The sequence below is a fragment of the Neodiprion pinetum genome, chromosome 6 (assembly GCF_021155775.2).
Source record: "Neodiprion pinetum isolate iyNeoPine1 chromosome 6, iyNeoPine1.2, whole genome shotgun sequence".
NCBI lineage: Eukaryota > Metazoa > Arthropoda > Insecta > Hymenoptera > Diprionidae > Neodiprion > Neodiprion pinetum.
The window spans coordinates 23805778-23821076 of NC_060237.1; the positions used below are offsets into that span (position 1 = coordinate 23805778).

Here is a 15299-nt window from a genome sequence, read left to right on the forward strand (position 1 = left end):
ATAATGTATACGTATATATGTGTATGTATATGTATTTACCTACGCGTATACTTATCGTCTACTTATGCCTGCATACTCGTTTTTCCTGTGAACCTATAACACCAAATACAAGAGAGTATGCACGATTCCTATATATTGTGCCAGTCTAGAGCAAGTCTTTAGATACGGAAGCATGTATTTTCTTTACCTTCTTAAACACCAAATGATATATGAAATGCGGCGGGAAGTGCTCGCACGGCATCAAGACGCTTGCTAGGAAATAACCGTACGATATATGCGGTACGAGCCGACAGTTTCAACGTGGAAACTCAACCGTCAAGATTAACGTCAAACGCTATTCGTCCCTGCGCGTGGCGGGAGCTCGTTTACAGCGGGCAAAAAACGATTTCGAATTCCGTCAGATGCGAACGACGAGGGAAGCCGAGGGTCGCCCAAAGGCACGGTAGTTGTCGTCTTTTCAAACGTGCGGCTCAAATTTCCGGTTACAATGTTATAGGGTCCGGCAGTTTTTGCTAGATCGGAGGCTGGTTCACGCCACGCGTACGCAAACTCACCCTCATTTTCTGACATTTTTTACAAAGAAATTCGAATAATCACATTCTGCAAGTTATCGGTGAAAGTGCGAAGGATATTTAGGTATCCTTATACTGGACTCGGCCTTTATGAAAGTGGCAATGACAAGAAGATGACTGATTGTCAGTACGCTTTTGACAATGGCCAATCAATCGAGCTACACACTCGTATACGCGATAACTGTAATCTATTCGACTGCAAATACAATTTGGCCTGATTACATTTATACGAGAATGAATAGTCAAATTTTGAAGCCCCCCGTGGGCTGTCAAATTAAACTAGAGTAAAAATAGTCGTTATATCGGAATTAGATGAGCAGCCGCATTGCGTACAAACATGTTTTATCGACAAGCCTCACGTATTTCCCGTAGCAATAAGATCGATTCGATAAAATTTACCCGACACCGGGGTACGGATGTCGTGACAATAAATATCCCCACACGTGTGTCTGAATACATTTCTGGTGGACAGAAACACGCCGTACGGTTATTTTCAACAAGCTTTCGCATTTGAAATTGTGCGTAAAGAGTGCAGTGAATAGGATTGAATGGTGTTACGAATGATTCGATGTGCGTGAAAATGTATATGATGCATCAATCGCAGGTGCAAAAATCAGCGGTGTGTAACCTTGGAACTAATTCTTGCACCTGCTTTCGAAGATGTCCGTCTCAAAGCATTACAGACACGGTACAGACACCGTCTACTTACACTTACGATTAAACTACAGCCATGATATCGTTCCTACGATTATATATGTATGTATATATTTTTTACTACAGTTATTAATAACCTATTTTACTACGTGCACTCAGTGTTCGTTATCGGCTGGGTGGATTGATAGTTCGTGTTCAGGTTCTTAAAGATATTGCTTTGCAAAACGTTGATGGTGCTTCTTTGAATTGACTAGTTAATATTTGTTTATCATGTATCAGTTCATAGGGAGGATGGGTGTACGCAGTGTTGAATTACGCTCGACATGACAAACTCAGCGTGCACGAGGAGAGATAAAGAACACAAACTCGGCGTACATTATCCGCACACACGTGTAACATCCACGATTAATTGATAAATAAGGTATTGACTTGTTTTCGTTCATCTCGCTATCCACGATAGCTCCTTATCACCTCTGTTATCATTTGATTACCGCACCTAGGGTCGAGCGGCTGTAAGGTACATTCGCGATTCGCCAGGCAAAGACTACGGGATCATTCAAAACTAGCCTTGAACGCAAAGCTCAAAGAGCAAAGTTCGAGATCCGCAAGTTCGATGAAAACGCGTTAAATCTTTGCCCAATTGAATCGCGAGTATACTTTACACAAGTTTTCGTGCCCTCACTTGATCATTATACTCACTGCCGTGGGAGGATGAGTGACCGTGGTTTCTTGTTGGGTTTTCGCGTCTTCGACTTCCTTCAGCTTCTCTTCGGCCTTTCGCTCCTTCAGCGCCTTCAGAAGCTTCCACTTGGACGCCGGCGGTCCGGGACTTGCCTGGCCCTCCTTGAGGGTCGTGTCGGAACTTCCGCACGACGAAGAGTCGATTTTGATTTTGGGGAGGCTGAGGGTTGCCGTAGTCCCGGTCTCTTCGCTCCCGGCGTCCTCTCTGTCACCTTCTAAGACAGTGCTCTCTGAATCCCAGCCTCCTGGGATACTGACGGATACCTCACTAGGTGGTACACTTACGCTACCTTCTCTGGACAGCGAATCTGACCCCGGAAGATGCTTTTCACCGTGGCGCAGGGTCGACCCGCCGGAGCTCCTTCTGGACTGTTCTTCGTTCGGCATTTCATCTTCCTCCTCGTCCATCGAGTTTCCAGGACTATCGGGACCAGATGTTTCCCCCGAGGATCCTTCCTCGGCCGGTTTCATCCTCTCCTCTCTTCTGACTTCCTCTTCGTGGGCCCAGGTGTGATAATCCGTAACTCTGGCGAACACTGTCTCGACGCTTTCCGCGGTCTTTCGCTTGGGAATCGGCCGCTCGTCCCGGTCTCGCGATCTCTCCAGCTCTCTTTCTCTCTCCGGATCTCTCATAGTGCCGTTCATCCTCGCGTTCCTCGCATATTCATCCTTGCTCAGCACCTCCTCCTTGGGCTGAGCCTTCAGCCGCAGCTCCCGCAGGACGAATGACATCCGCTCCTTGACGTCCTCGTCCGGTTCGAAAGGCTCCGTCTCCTCGGGTTCCCGTATCACACCCATCTCCATTTCCATCTGCGTCTGTCTCTCGAGTTCCTCGAGTTTTCTCAGCTCGTAGCAGTACCACTCGTCCTCGGAATCTATGGAATCCTCTGTGCTCTGCCTCCTGGAAGATACGCGTGACGTGCTTCGGTACGAGTGCGTGCTTCGGTTGTCTTCGTCAGCTTCGCCGCTCCTTCCCCAAGGAATCTCGAGCGATTGCTGATGCCTTGGCAGAAAGCGACTCCCACTCGTTGCGTGTCCTCGCAAGCTCGATGCAGAAGGGCTGCCTTCGGATGGTGGACCCTCCTCGGATATACTCGTCACAAGTTCCGGCGGCTTGGCGATCGAAGGCTTTTCCTCTCTCTCGGAAACCGTTTCCTCGGTGTACTCGAAGGTAGTGTCCAACGGTTGAATAAAACCGTCGTCCGATTTCTTATCCACTCCGACGTCCTCGTTGTTCGCCTGTTCGTCGGAAACGGTTGAAGACTGTCTTTGGCGATACTTGCCCAATGCCCTAGACACCGCGAATTCCATGCTCGCACCGCCCATGAGCGCGACCGGCGGTAGTTTCGGCGCCTTCTCGTTCGGCGCCTCGTCCGAACTGCCCGCCGATCTCTTGATGTCACCGACGGTAGCGAATATCGAGGAACCACCTGAGCCGGAACCAGTGCTCTTACCGGAAGCCTCTTCTTCCGCACCTATATTGTCCGAAAACTCGTGTTCACTACCGTCCGGTTTACGCTCCTTGACCACATTTTCCTGAGCTACTTGCTGCTGGAGCTGTTCTTGATGCTGCTGTATTTGTTGCTGAAGAATCTGCTGTTGTTGTTGGATGTTCTGTTGCTGCTGTATGAGTTCCTTTTGTTGAAGCAACGTCTGTTGTTGTTGATGATGAAGCTGCTGCGCCTGTTGCTGCTGCTGCGTTTGCTGTTGGTTCTGTTTCCTCTTACCGCTCGATTTGACTTTAGCAAAAAATGCAGTGTCCTGAGGAGCGTCCGACAGAGCACTGTCCTCGTCTTCCGACATCCCACTCTGACGCCCGCTACTCCATTCCGTTTCTGACTGTTCGGGATCAGAAAGTGATTGCGTCTGATGCCCCCGACGTTTTGCTTTTTGTAAAATTCCTGACACGGTAGAGACTAAGGTGTGCTTTTTTTTCTTTCGTGTAGATTGGCCACCACGTTCCCTGCCTCGCCCCGTTACTTCCGCGGGGGGTCGTTGTTGAGGAACACTCTCCGGCGGCATGTCCAAGTCTTCTCTCCTGACGCCTCCGGGTAACGACTGGCTCCGATATCGTTTGCTAAGGTGTAAGTCAGGCAGCCAACTGCTCATCGAGCTCATCGCGCTCTTCAGCGAAGCTCCTCTTCTGACTTTCTTCGAAGACTTAGGTTCTTCGTGCTCCTTGATGTCCGCAGATATGCTAATGTAACCCGACTGTGACACTATGACCCCAGAGGTGCCATAGTATTCACCTTGTTGCGCCTGCTGCTGCTCCAGGCCGGATAACCTGGGAGCTTCGAGGTCCTGAAGGTACTGCTGTTCCCTCTGCCACTGTCTCTGGTAACCGTCCGCTAGTTGAACGCTTTCCGAATGGGTCAGTCTTAATCCGTAGGTTGGATACTGTTGCTGCTGTTGCTGATGCTGCTGCTGTTGCTGCTGCATGTAGTTTTGCCGGTACATTTGATTAGCGTAAGCGTGATATTGCTGCGACTGATAGCCCGGAGGGTTGGGATACCTCCTGTCAGTGTAGGGGCTTTGAGCGTAACTGCCGTCCGAAGTGAGAGAGCGAATGCTCGACGAAGTAGAGTCGTGGGGTATTTGTCCTTCCATTGAACTGAGCCACGAGTTATCGTTCGACTCGGTCCTCGGTAGGTTTTCGCTAGTCGGGTAGTAGGATAAAGCGTCTGTAATGTTGCCGGTCGGGAACATGGTGCGGTACATCGCTGTTTTGTAACCTTCGTGATTTATCATACCGTCACCGTAGGACATCGCTCTCGTAGGTTTTTTACCGTGAGAGCTACTACTGGTTATGGTCGACGCTGGGTAGGGATAGAGGTTGTAATCCTCGGGGTAATTCGAGTACTGCTCTAAAATTTCCGGATAACTGTCAGCGTCCATCGTCCTTGACATGTACGGCCCGGAGCCACTCGTGTAGACACTGGTTATAACTTGCTGACGATTGCTACCAGCCACGGAATATATGGCGGGTTGTTCCGAGCGATAAACAAAGTCCGCACTGGTGCCAGTAGGAACGGCGTCGTAAGTATGCTGCAAGCTCTGCTGCCTTTGTCCCCGTCTTTTAGGACTTGGACACGGGTTCTCGGAGCTCGGAGCTGGCGGAGGCACGAAGTTGTAGTCATCTTGAGCGGAGGCAGGGGACTTGACGGTTGTAAATGCCGACAAATGATTTATCGTTGTCGACAGTGCGTCAGTGGTGGAGTGAGCTTTTGCCAGGGCAGCGTTGGCGAAAGCGTCTCTACCCTCAGGAGTATCATACAGTGGTTCCTGCGTAAAGATTGGCGTCTTTTCAGGCAGAGGAGGTATCGGGCTACTAGTGCGAAGCGTCTGTGCTGTAATTAAATTCGATCTGCTGTGATCGACCGAGTACGACGTCAGCATTTTATTTATCGAACTCTTCGGCGACCCTGGGGATTTGTCGAGGCTGCTCCATCCGCTCATCGACGAGAGGCCGGAATCCGACTTGGCTGCAACTATGTTCGCATTGTTCGATTTTACCGCATGCTTAGGCGAGATCTTCGGTGATTTGGGGGAGTGCGGGGTTCGTGGGCTAAGCCGCCCTTGATCAAGGCCAGTAATTTTATCCCCACTCCTCGAGAAGCTCGGACTCGGGGCTCTCTTAGCGTCAGTGGAATCCGACGCTCTCGGATCCGAGCCGGGCATCAAAAAGCTGTCACCGGCGTCCTGAGGGGCGGGAGGTGGTGGGGAACTGGGCGAGGGTGACGGAGGCGTTCTGCCCTCGGAAAACTCGAGGTTCAGCCTCGCCGCGCTACCAAAGTAGCCGTCCTGGCGGGTCCTGAGGCTCTGTACACTATGGACGCTGTGAACACTGTGGGCGGACAAAGTGGGGGAGGGCACCTTGTCGGTCGGGGTATTATATATCGTCGGCGAGGCGCAGGTCACCGTTGCAAAGCTCTCGGCCATAAGATCAGTGAGCTCCTTGTTTTCCGCATACCCTTTAGCGAAATTTCCAACGTCTATAGGCAGCGGGATAACCGGCTCGGGGCTTTTCTCCAACAGCGCAGCAGTGTATCCCAATCTCGGGGGTGTGTACGTCGACGACGCGGAGTCCGTGTTACTTCTCTGAGTGTTTACCCTCGGAGAAATCGATCTGGTGGTGAATTCGGCGTCAGTGACCATTCCGCTATCCGTGCTCACTCTCGAGGCAGACCTGCCCGTGGAACCGGGACTTCTGGAGTAAGTCCAGTTGTCGACATCCGTTTCGGCGTAGATTTTCCGAAGTTGTTCGTCGATGCTGCACGATTCCTCGGCGAGTTTAGCCTCGTTCTCCGTCGCGTACTGGTGCTTCGGTGACTCCATGAGTCTCGATTGCAATTCCTTCAGGTTTTGCGAGTCTTTTTGGAGTTTCGTAGTGAGCCTATCGAGTTCGTGGAGTTTCTCAAGTGCGACCTGGTCGATGGAACTAAGTCTCGAAAGTTGCGCGAGGTCCTGCTCGCTGACACACGGTGTATTTCCACGGTAGCTCTTGTAGTCGGCTGCGCTGAAGATTTCACCCTCGTCCTCGTCATCCCCGTCGTCGATCGCGGACCCCGCCTGCTGACTCTCTTTGTCCCCGAAGGTCTCGACGCACGTGGCTCCACCCTCCTCGGGTTTTTCCTTCAAAGAGATCCGCTCCAAGTGGTCACCCGCCTCCTTCTTCCCGTTCCCGTCTTCCGCCTCTTCGGCCTCCTCCCATATCATGCCCAGCTGGGAAGTCGGCCTCGAGGTCTCGCCGCAAATCAAGTCTTCCCGGTAAGCGTTATTCAGACTCCGGTAAAACGCCTCGTCGGGGGTGTTTGCTTCTTCTTCCAGCGTCTCTAGGGCCTCGCGATCAAGATTACGAACGTTCCTGTGCATATCTGCGACGGCTGCCACGGCACCTGTGCTGTCCTGAGTTATGCCGTGTAATCTCGCCAGTTCCTGCTGCGCCAATTTTTCCCTCAACACGCTCGTTTCCTCGATACCGATGGCCGCCCCCAGGCTCTCCGCGATGGCGTCAAGCTCGCCGACGGAACTGTGTTGCGCAACGAGCGCATCCTCGACTCCCGCAACGCCGTCCGGAGTTCCTCCGGTCGCGTAGAACTCTATCAGCTGGCTTATCACCGTCTGCTGCTCGTACAGCAGACCTTCCAGTTTTTCCAGTCTTTCCCACATCTTGATATACTCTTGACTGAGGAGGTCCAGGGCTCTCCAAGCGTACTTCAGCTCCGTCTCGAGGATATTCAATCGCGTACCTAGCCGCTCCATGTAGTCGCTGATTATGTAATCGATGCTACCGTCTCCCGATATCCCGTAACTCGGCATCATCGGGGGATGAGCACCAGGAGGGCTGCTTGGGGCCTGTCCGGAACTCAATTTTGCAGACTCCATTTGAAACTGCGTGGTTCGTGACACTGTTTTAAAATTTGGCCGCCTCACTCAGGTTGTTATGTGACATCGCAGTCATCGACGGTCGATGTTATCACGTCCGAGGAAACGTTAAAATAGTAAGATTCGTTCTCTCGGTCCCAACAGCCATAGTTTCGCCGAGTTCAGAGTCGGAAAATTATTGATGATTTTTCGCTCGCAGCCGGTACAGTTGCGGCGACTTTGTAGGCCCTCGTTAGCAGAACTGAGTATCTCCATATTCGATGAAACATTCGTTTACTTCTTTTCGTTCGTCAATTATTTTGTCCTTATTGAGAAACTCTTGAAAAACTATTTACTCCGTTCTAAAGCACATTTGTATTAATTTTTTTTTTATAAACTTTTTATTCAAAGAAACTTTCAAAGCACTGGGTCTGTAACGGTTTTCGTTGTCAAATTCCTTTTACCTTGTATTTTCGTATTTTTTATAGTTACTTTAATCACACTGCACGCCGCGAATGTTTCCAACACGCGATGAGTCATTGAATCGTTGGGTTTACACACCACTTTGTGAACATGAAATAACAACTGGCGGGTTCAAGCTGCAATTACTCTGCCTGTAAACAATCGGAAATCACAAATTAAATCCATCAGCGCCGTGACAGCGAATATAAACCGTTGCAAAGTCTTGTATTGGGCTAAAAAAATTTCTTAATGAATTATTCGACAGGCAGCACAAAACCACTTTTGGTAGTATCAATTTTGTGCCGCACAGTCGAATTGATTTCGTGAAAACCAAAGGCTGATGGATTCGACAATGACCTTTCAACGATCACAGGCCCTGGCTACAAATTACGGTGTAAGCAATGCCCGTGCGATTTATCGTCAGCGAATCGATGGTGATCTATTATTTAGAGTCAGAGGTTTCGGCAGAGCCGGTATTTCTGTGCCCGTGTCAATGTTAATAGTTAATCAACAGCGAGTCGCTGGGAATTGTCGAGGTGAGCTCGGTTGTTCGTTAGACATTGCCGAGGAGGATTACGCGCCTCGTAAGGTGAGGCGAATAAGCTTGAAATTAGGTGTCACGGCGCCGCAAATGGTTAAGATTGTATCAGGAAAATCGACAGGGAATAGGACGAGGTGTAGCGTAACCGCGGTTCAACGTGGGTCCTTTGTAATTGTGATTAATGATAAACGAGGATCGGAACTTCCGCGGGACAGCGTAGCCGAGGAGTGCGTGGTTCGCAGGGCAGATCGTCATCCCTTATCCGTGTGACAGTGTTAAGCCTCCGGGATGTCGGATGAAGGAGATCTGAATCTATCACTCGTCGCTTCTACGTAGAATGACAGTCGCATTTATGTGCTTCAAGAAGTAAAGAGTGCTGTCAATGCCCGGATTCTTCCTTGAAAGTGACACCGACCCTCGAACGGATAACTCCTTTCACCTTATACGTATACGTCCTGGGCTAAGTGAGATAGACCAACGTTTCAGGTGGCCTCACTGATGGACGAGCTCGTCAAGTTTTGTTTAATTCGAGAGTCACGCATGCTGCAGGTACTATTTAGCGCAGGAACGCGCCCCGAATTTTCAAGGAATTTCGGCTCCGTACATCGGTTCGGCAACTTTGTCACCCCCTCGGGTAATTACGTCATAATTTCCGCAAGCTGATCGGAACTGCATGTAAGTTCCCGCGTGCCGTGCTTTAGTTTTACCGGATCGCACAGAGGCATTGGACTTTCGATGGGTACTAAGAGTGTTCTGAAATAGTCGCCAGATATGAATGCAAGAAAACGGCGTGAACGTTATTTCAACAGGCGAATAACGCGTCGAACACGTTTGATCCGAAATCATCTATCAAATTGGTTTGTTCCCTTCAGTTTCCCTACCGCGAATAAGGTAAATCAGACTTTTAGAAGCTGTTGTAAATTTATGACTCGCAAGATCCTGAAAGTGTTTCATGGGCTTTCTAAATAAAAGCGGTAAAATGTTGAGTCCTCCAGTTACAGAGGAGTCGTTTTTTCTTTTCCTGCTTGGCAGTTGACCTCCTCGACTTTATTATTCTTCGAGTTGTTTGTTCGTGGAATAAATGATTCTCCGGTATAGCTTTGAAGACACTGTACCGGCATTAGAGCGGGATAAAAAATAGCGTGCCTAGCGTTTTTTCTCTCACTTTTGTCATTCGTTTGGTTCGTTAAAGTAAAACTCGCCAGAAATTTAATTAGCATATTTCTACGGTAAACGAGACTCCCCGAAGAAGGGGGTCAATTTTCATCAAATAATTCGTCTGCACTCTTGAGAAAGTATGGATTTTTTTTCTCGCTCAACAGACCGTTATCTGTCTCGTAGAGGTTATGGCTGCCTCTTATCTGTCCTCCCTTCCACTTAATCAAACGGGCGCGATGCGAGGTAAAAGTAACCGTGTATACCTATATCAGATTATATACCGTGTACATAGGAACATGTATACGTATACCTATACAGCTCTGGATTGCGAAAGAAATGAGAGCAGCACTAAGGTTAGTTCGGAGGGCTGAGCAAACGATAGAGAGGCTCTTTCGGCATTTTTTAAAAAGCATTTCTACCAAGTATGTACCCCTCTTTTGCCTCATATCCCAGGAAAAATGGGATCAGCTCCGTTGGCTTCGGTAAACAATGATCAATGGATTCCGGAGACGACGGAATTTCGAGACCACTTCATGTCGGGCAAGACTCGGCTCTGGTTGGACACCTGCGAATTTCGTCCAGGGTGGTTTCACCCCGACGATATAGGTCATGTCTACGGTACGTGGAACGAGGTATCGTATCGCAGCTGTCGTATATTTGAAAGATTTTTCTCAAAAATCGAGATACAGAGGGATTCTCTCAACGCAAGCTATAGCCTTCGGAGCGTGAAGTCGGATGCGATATAAATAGGCGATTTTCCACCCCACCGGACACGTAATGGAAATCCAATTTGAATGTTGGAGATAAAAGAAAAAAAAAGAAAAATGAGCGTGTCTTACAGTAGTCGCCAATGATGTGTAACATTTAACCTTGGTAACGAGCAAAATTTTTGGAAATATATCAGAGTCGGGTATTGATTGAAGTGATTATTCTCTCTCTGTTCAAACATTATGAAAATATTGATGTTCGTCGTGTTCTCTAACATACTGCAGCACAAGCGCCAACTGTAGTTTGCACCAAAGAAACACATTATAGTAAATTGAATAAATTAAGTAGCGCATGCTTCTCTTTACTTCCGGTTTCACATTTTCACCGCATGTTTTAACATCAAAAAATTGACTCAATAATTCTGCGTCACGACAATTCAACAAACGTATACAGTTGGCATTATTCAGTTTGAAAACGCAAAGAGTAAATATGTCGCTGCGTTTGCAGTCTCCGCGAAAACGTTCATATTAAATGAGATTGAGTCAATATTACATTTATTTTCCGTTATTCAACGTCGTTCTTGCTTTTCTTGTCTTTCTTTTTGCTTCTTCCATTTCCTTTCTTACTCACCGTACTAAGATTATAGCGACTAGTTTACCTTAACTTTCAAGCCCTTCAGCTAGTATCTCTGATTTTTAATTTCTATTTCTAATCCGAATTTTTTTTGGTCAATTTTAATTTTCAATTTTATTTTTCAATCTTTAATCTCCATTTTTATACACCGACTCTACTAGAGGACCTTTTCTATTTCATTTCTCTTACTACAGTATAATCTTAATTTCTCTTCACGCCACAATGTACTTCTAACTTAGTAATATTATCAGGTCTTTTTCTCTTTTCTTTTCTTTTCTTTTCTTCTCTTTTCTTGTTATTAGATTAAGTTATTTACTGAGTTTGTCACTCTGGCAACAACTGATTTATACTCATTTATACGCATTTATACTCATTTATACTTTGGGGCGCCCACCCTGGGATAATAAAAACACGTTCTTCTGCTTCGTCTTCTTCTTCTTCATACCAGGTTTCGACATAATTTGCATCGAGAAATAAAAATTGATCGCTGTTTAAACACCCGTTGGCGCAAGATGAGCAAACCTTCCGTTGCCAGATATTTTTCGCCTCGATAATGTCGAGTTGAATATTAAAATTCAGCTGTTTAACCGGGGATCGAAGGAAAGTAAATTTCTCGAGGATGGTTCTCAGATATGGAAATATTTCCTGCAGCCGCAGCTGACGGTGAAAATCGTGGCACCTTTTAGCCTGCAGGGCGATCAATGCTTTGAACCCTGCACGATATATATACCGTGCTATTTCCCAACTTCAAAAATTCCCCGAAAAATTTCTCCAATATGAAATATCCACTCCTCAAGTAGAGTTACCGTTGACCGTCGAATATTACATTAGACGTAAGCTTAGGTTATGATTTAGGGTAAGGCTGTCTACTTGAGTCGAGTTAGGTTCGATTTATTGAAGGTATCGTACTAAAAATACAGAGCCAGGTTAAAGACTGGGTTTGATTGAGTGAGAGAAGCCTCTCAGCTGTGCGGGGGCTTCGTGTTTTAAGTAGCTGTTAAACATGCACAGCGGTACCTATAAGTACAGATATATCGGCGTTGACCAGGCGCGAAGAAGATCCGAGCACCTACGTAGATTAAAATTCTCCACAGTCTGATAACTTTGGAAGCATCTGGAAGGTAATTAGGGCGAGCTTCGCGTTATTTACCAAGTTTAAGCTACCTTAAACCTTTTTCATTATCGCCTAAACAGCTTAATCACCGTCAATTATTATTTCAATTTAAGTACTGATACGCAAAATACCTAAGTTTTCACCGCTCGACGGAAGGGATTTCGCCTCTTGTAAATTTAGCATATGATTTTGCAAAACGGGATATTCGAACCGTCGCAAAGTGTACGTTCTAAACTTTGCTTCTCACCTGTAGAGAAAATCTCCGTCGATTATTACAAATAGCAAAATAGTTTGCGAAATTTTACAAAGGTAAATTTTACAAGACGCCACGGCTCGTATCTAAAAGATGCAAGCTGTCTTTATGTAATTTTTCCATGTTTCGTCCTTTGGTGCTGGGAATATAAAATGGCGACGACGATAGATCGGCCAAGACAACGTCTGCGCAACGGGTTTATGGGGAGCCCTGAGAAACTGCGTGAATGTAGAACAAGGATGAGGGTGTGAATATTTTTCTTCGATATGACGTAAATTTTCATGAAGCTTGAGCGTTGAGATAACGGAATAATAAAGCTGCCACTATATACTCGGCATTCGAATAGTCTCAATCCCTATGCGGTCATGCAGTTGGTCGGAAATATGAGAAAACCAAGTTTGATAATCAAGGGAAACTCGTGTTTTATCCCGCCAGTTATACCGCAACAAATTTAGTTAGGTCGAGGAGTGGTCTTCGCTAATGAAACGACCCTCTCTCAACTTTCACCAGTCCGTATTTGAACCCATGTTTGCTCCTCGGCTTCGCTACAGTCGGAATCTTGTTTGAAAAGTGCCCAAGGCTGGTGTTATACTATCTGAAATTGTTCGGAGAATCTCATATGAAAATTACGTGTCTTCTTGGGTTTGTTGAAATCATAATTACGAGCCCAACAGGCAAGCTTTTGTTAAATTCTACGTAGCCACTCATATAATATTTTTCTTTCTGCATAAATGAGCTCGCTATTGTTGATCTCTTGTACCTGGGGGAAAAACAACGCTGCGGCAATATGAGTAAAAGCAACTAACATCCCCTAAATATACAACCATACGCCCACATCAATTTCACGATATTTACCATCATGCGCTTCACGTCGGAGGGCCGTTCGAACGCCAGAGGTCTTTCAAGACGAAGAGGGCTCTATTTTCGTTCGCAAATTGGAATACCAGACTGAAAATATGTGGAGTGGGTAGGTATTCCGCGACAAGTTTGGAGCTTCGACATCAGCGGAGAGTATTTAATGCGTAATCTGTGATTGATTCATGCAATTAACCGGGGTTTCAAACGAATCCAGACAGTCTACAATCTGGCCTGACGATAAATTCATGAGAAAAATTTTCATCGTTGAACGACTGACGGAGTTTGAAATAGTCGACACAGCCGAGACGAAAGGGATATAAAAAGCTGGCGAAGAAATGAAAAAGAGTAACTGATCGTGCAATCAAAGGCCAGAGAGGGATTAAGAGTTTTCACGAATCTCTTGAAAACATGCTGCAGGTCGTTGGCGTTTCCTGCGCCAAAGCAATTACGTCACGAGAAGCTACGGAGGTCATTAATTTACGTCAGAGACGCATTTCGGACTGTCTGGCGCTGAGGACAACTGGAAATGAAAATTACAATCCTTGGCGAGGGCCACCGCGAGAACAACAGGGTTCTTCGCTGCTATACAAAATGGAAATTACTCTGGAGTACTCGGTGCGGGAAGATGAGTTACCTAGTGAACCTCGGCAGAGTGACAATTATTGTGACCTACATTTAGGTCAACGGCAACTGGACTGCAGACGTGGCACGGTACGGTCAATCCGGGGTGAACTTGGACGAGGCGTCTGTTTAATTAATCCATGTTGTATCAATAATCATTCCGCCTGCGAATTAATCCAGACTGTATCAATTGGGTGTATCTAGGTATACGTAACTCTGGACCATGGCCTGTGTACCTAATAAGACAGTCCCGTCCGGTACTAAGACAGCGAACTCAATTCGTGGCGATTCAACGTTGTTAAACAGTCAGTTATTTGCGGGGGTGAATTGAATCGGGTAAAATGGTCGAGGAGCTGGGTGAAAATTTTTTTAACAACCGTTTCGGGATTTGCAAAAATTATCCAGATCAAAGGTTCATCTCGAGCGAACATACACTAATAAGATTAACCGAGAATCAAACTCGAGCTGGTGTAGGTGGAAGGAACGGCGTCAATGCCTCTTTTCAGAAGGTCCCTGCTCCAAAGTGCAACTCAAAGTATTACGAACTTCGAGGTTGGCGCCACGTTCACAATTAAACCACATCAGAAAAGCCCGCCGCGTAGTATAAATCTTCCGATTGAACGTTGCTAGGAATAAAGCCTGAGATTACTTCTCTCAGTTTTTCGCCTAACGTAAATAGAGTCGGTGGCTTAATCCGTTGTATTAAGTAGAAAGATAGGCAGTGCGATCAAAGTTTGCAAGATTGAATGTTCTGAAACGTGGAAAAACGTTTTTTTTCTCACATAAATTTATATGTATACCTGAAATATATTATAATCGTAAAACTCCATCATTGATCCGAATATTACCAGATAGGCCGACTGATGAATTTTTAAAAGACGAGAGGTTTGCGTCGGTGAAAGCTGTGATCAGCGAATCTCTGTAAAAGCATCATTCATTTTACCTGTCACGTCGGAATTGCTTTTGGTTTTAATGCCGTCTATAAGTAATTAGTGCGAACGAAATCCGCGGTAAGCCGTTATGTGAGCTTTCCTCAAATTCCTTTGACATTCAGTTCGTCCAGTGTAATGTTAAATCTACCCTTTCTATCATGTCTGTAACTCCTAGAGATTTGCACCACGCGCAATGTTCGCGAACGTAAAAAGGCTCTGACGCCGCGCGTTGGGAATCGCCCTACACGTCCGCCTCTTGCACTCGATAGTAAAAAATCGCAAATCACCCATTCCTAGGCAGGCTCGAGAATGAAGTTTTCGAGGTAATTCTACCGGCGCCAAACGGATTAAAACAACCGCCTCAATGTCTGTGCGGATGTAGCTCCCTCTTTCAGGTTGAACGAATCTTGTTTGGGTTGTTGAGAATGAAGTCGGGGGCAAGATTAATCGCTGCGAAATCTTTTCAATGCAATAAAATTTGCTGAACAAGAATGAGATCGTGGATCCCCTGGCCCATCGGAAGATCAAACTTCGATTTTGGTTGTAAGGAGCCTCTGCAAACTACTGAACAAGTTTGCCGAACATTCGCTACTGCTCGTAATCAACGGTTTTTTCAGAAAATTGGCGGATCGAACGAGCTGGATCGAAAGTTGAAATTAAACGAGTTGCAGGCTGAGCCGTGCATGCA

At 46.6% G+C, this 15299-nt stretch overlaps 1 protein-coding gene across 9 annotated transcripts in view; it reads right to left on the reverse strand.

Moving 5' to 3' along the window:
- unc-13 overlaps positions 1-15299 on the reverse strand; it is a 99413-nt gene that overhangs the window by 53380 nt on the left and 30734 nt on the right. For all 9 annotated transcript variants that reach the window (XM_069137191.1, XM_069137197.1, XM_069137194.1 and 6 more), the window contains exon 2: positions 1926-7945. In XM_069137191.1, the coding sequence (XP_068993292.1) occupies positions 1926-7352 (5427 nt within the window). In that variant the 5' untranslated portion in view covers positions 7353-7945. The remainder of the gene's footprint in view (positions 1-1925; positions 7946-15299) is intronic.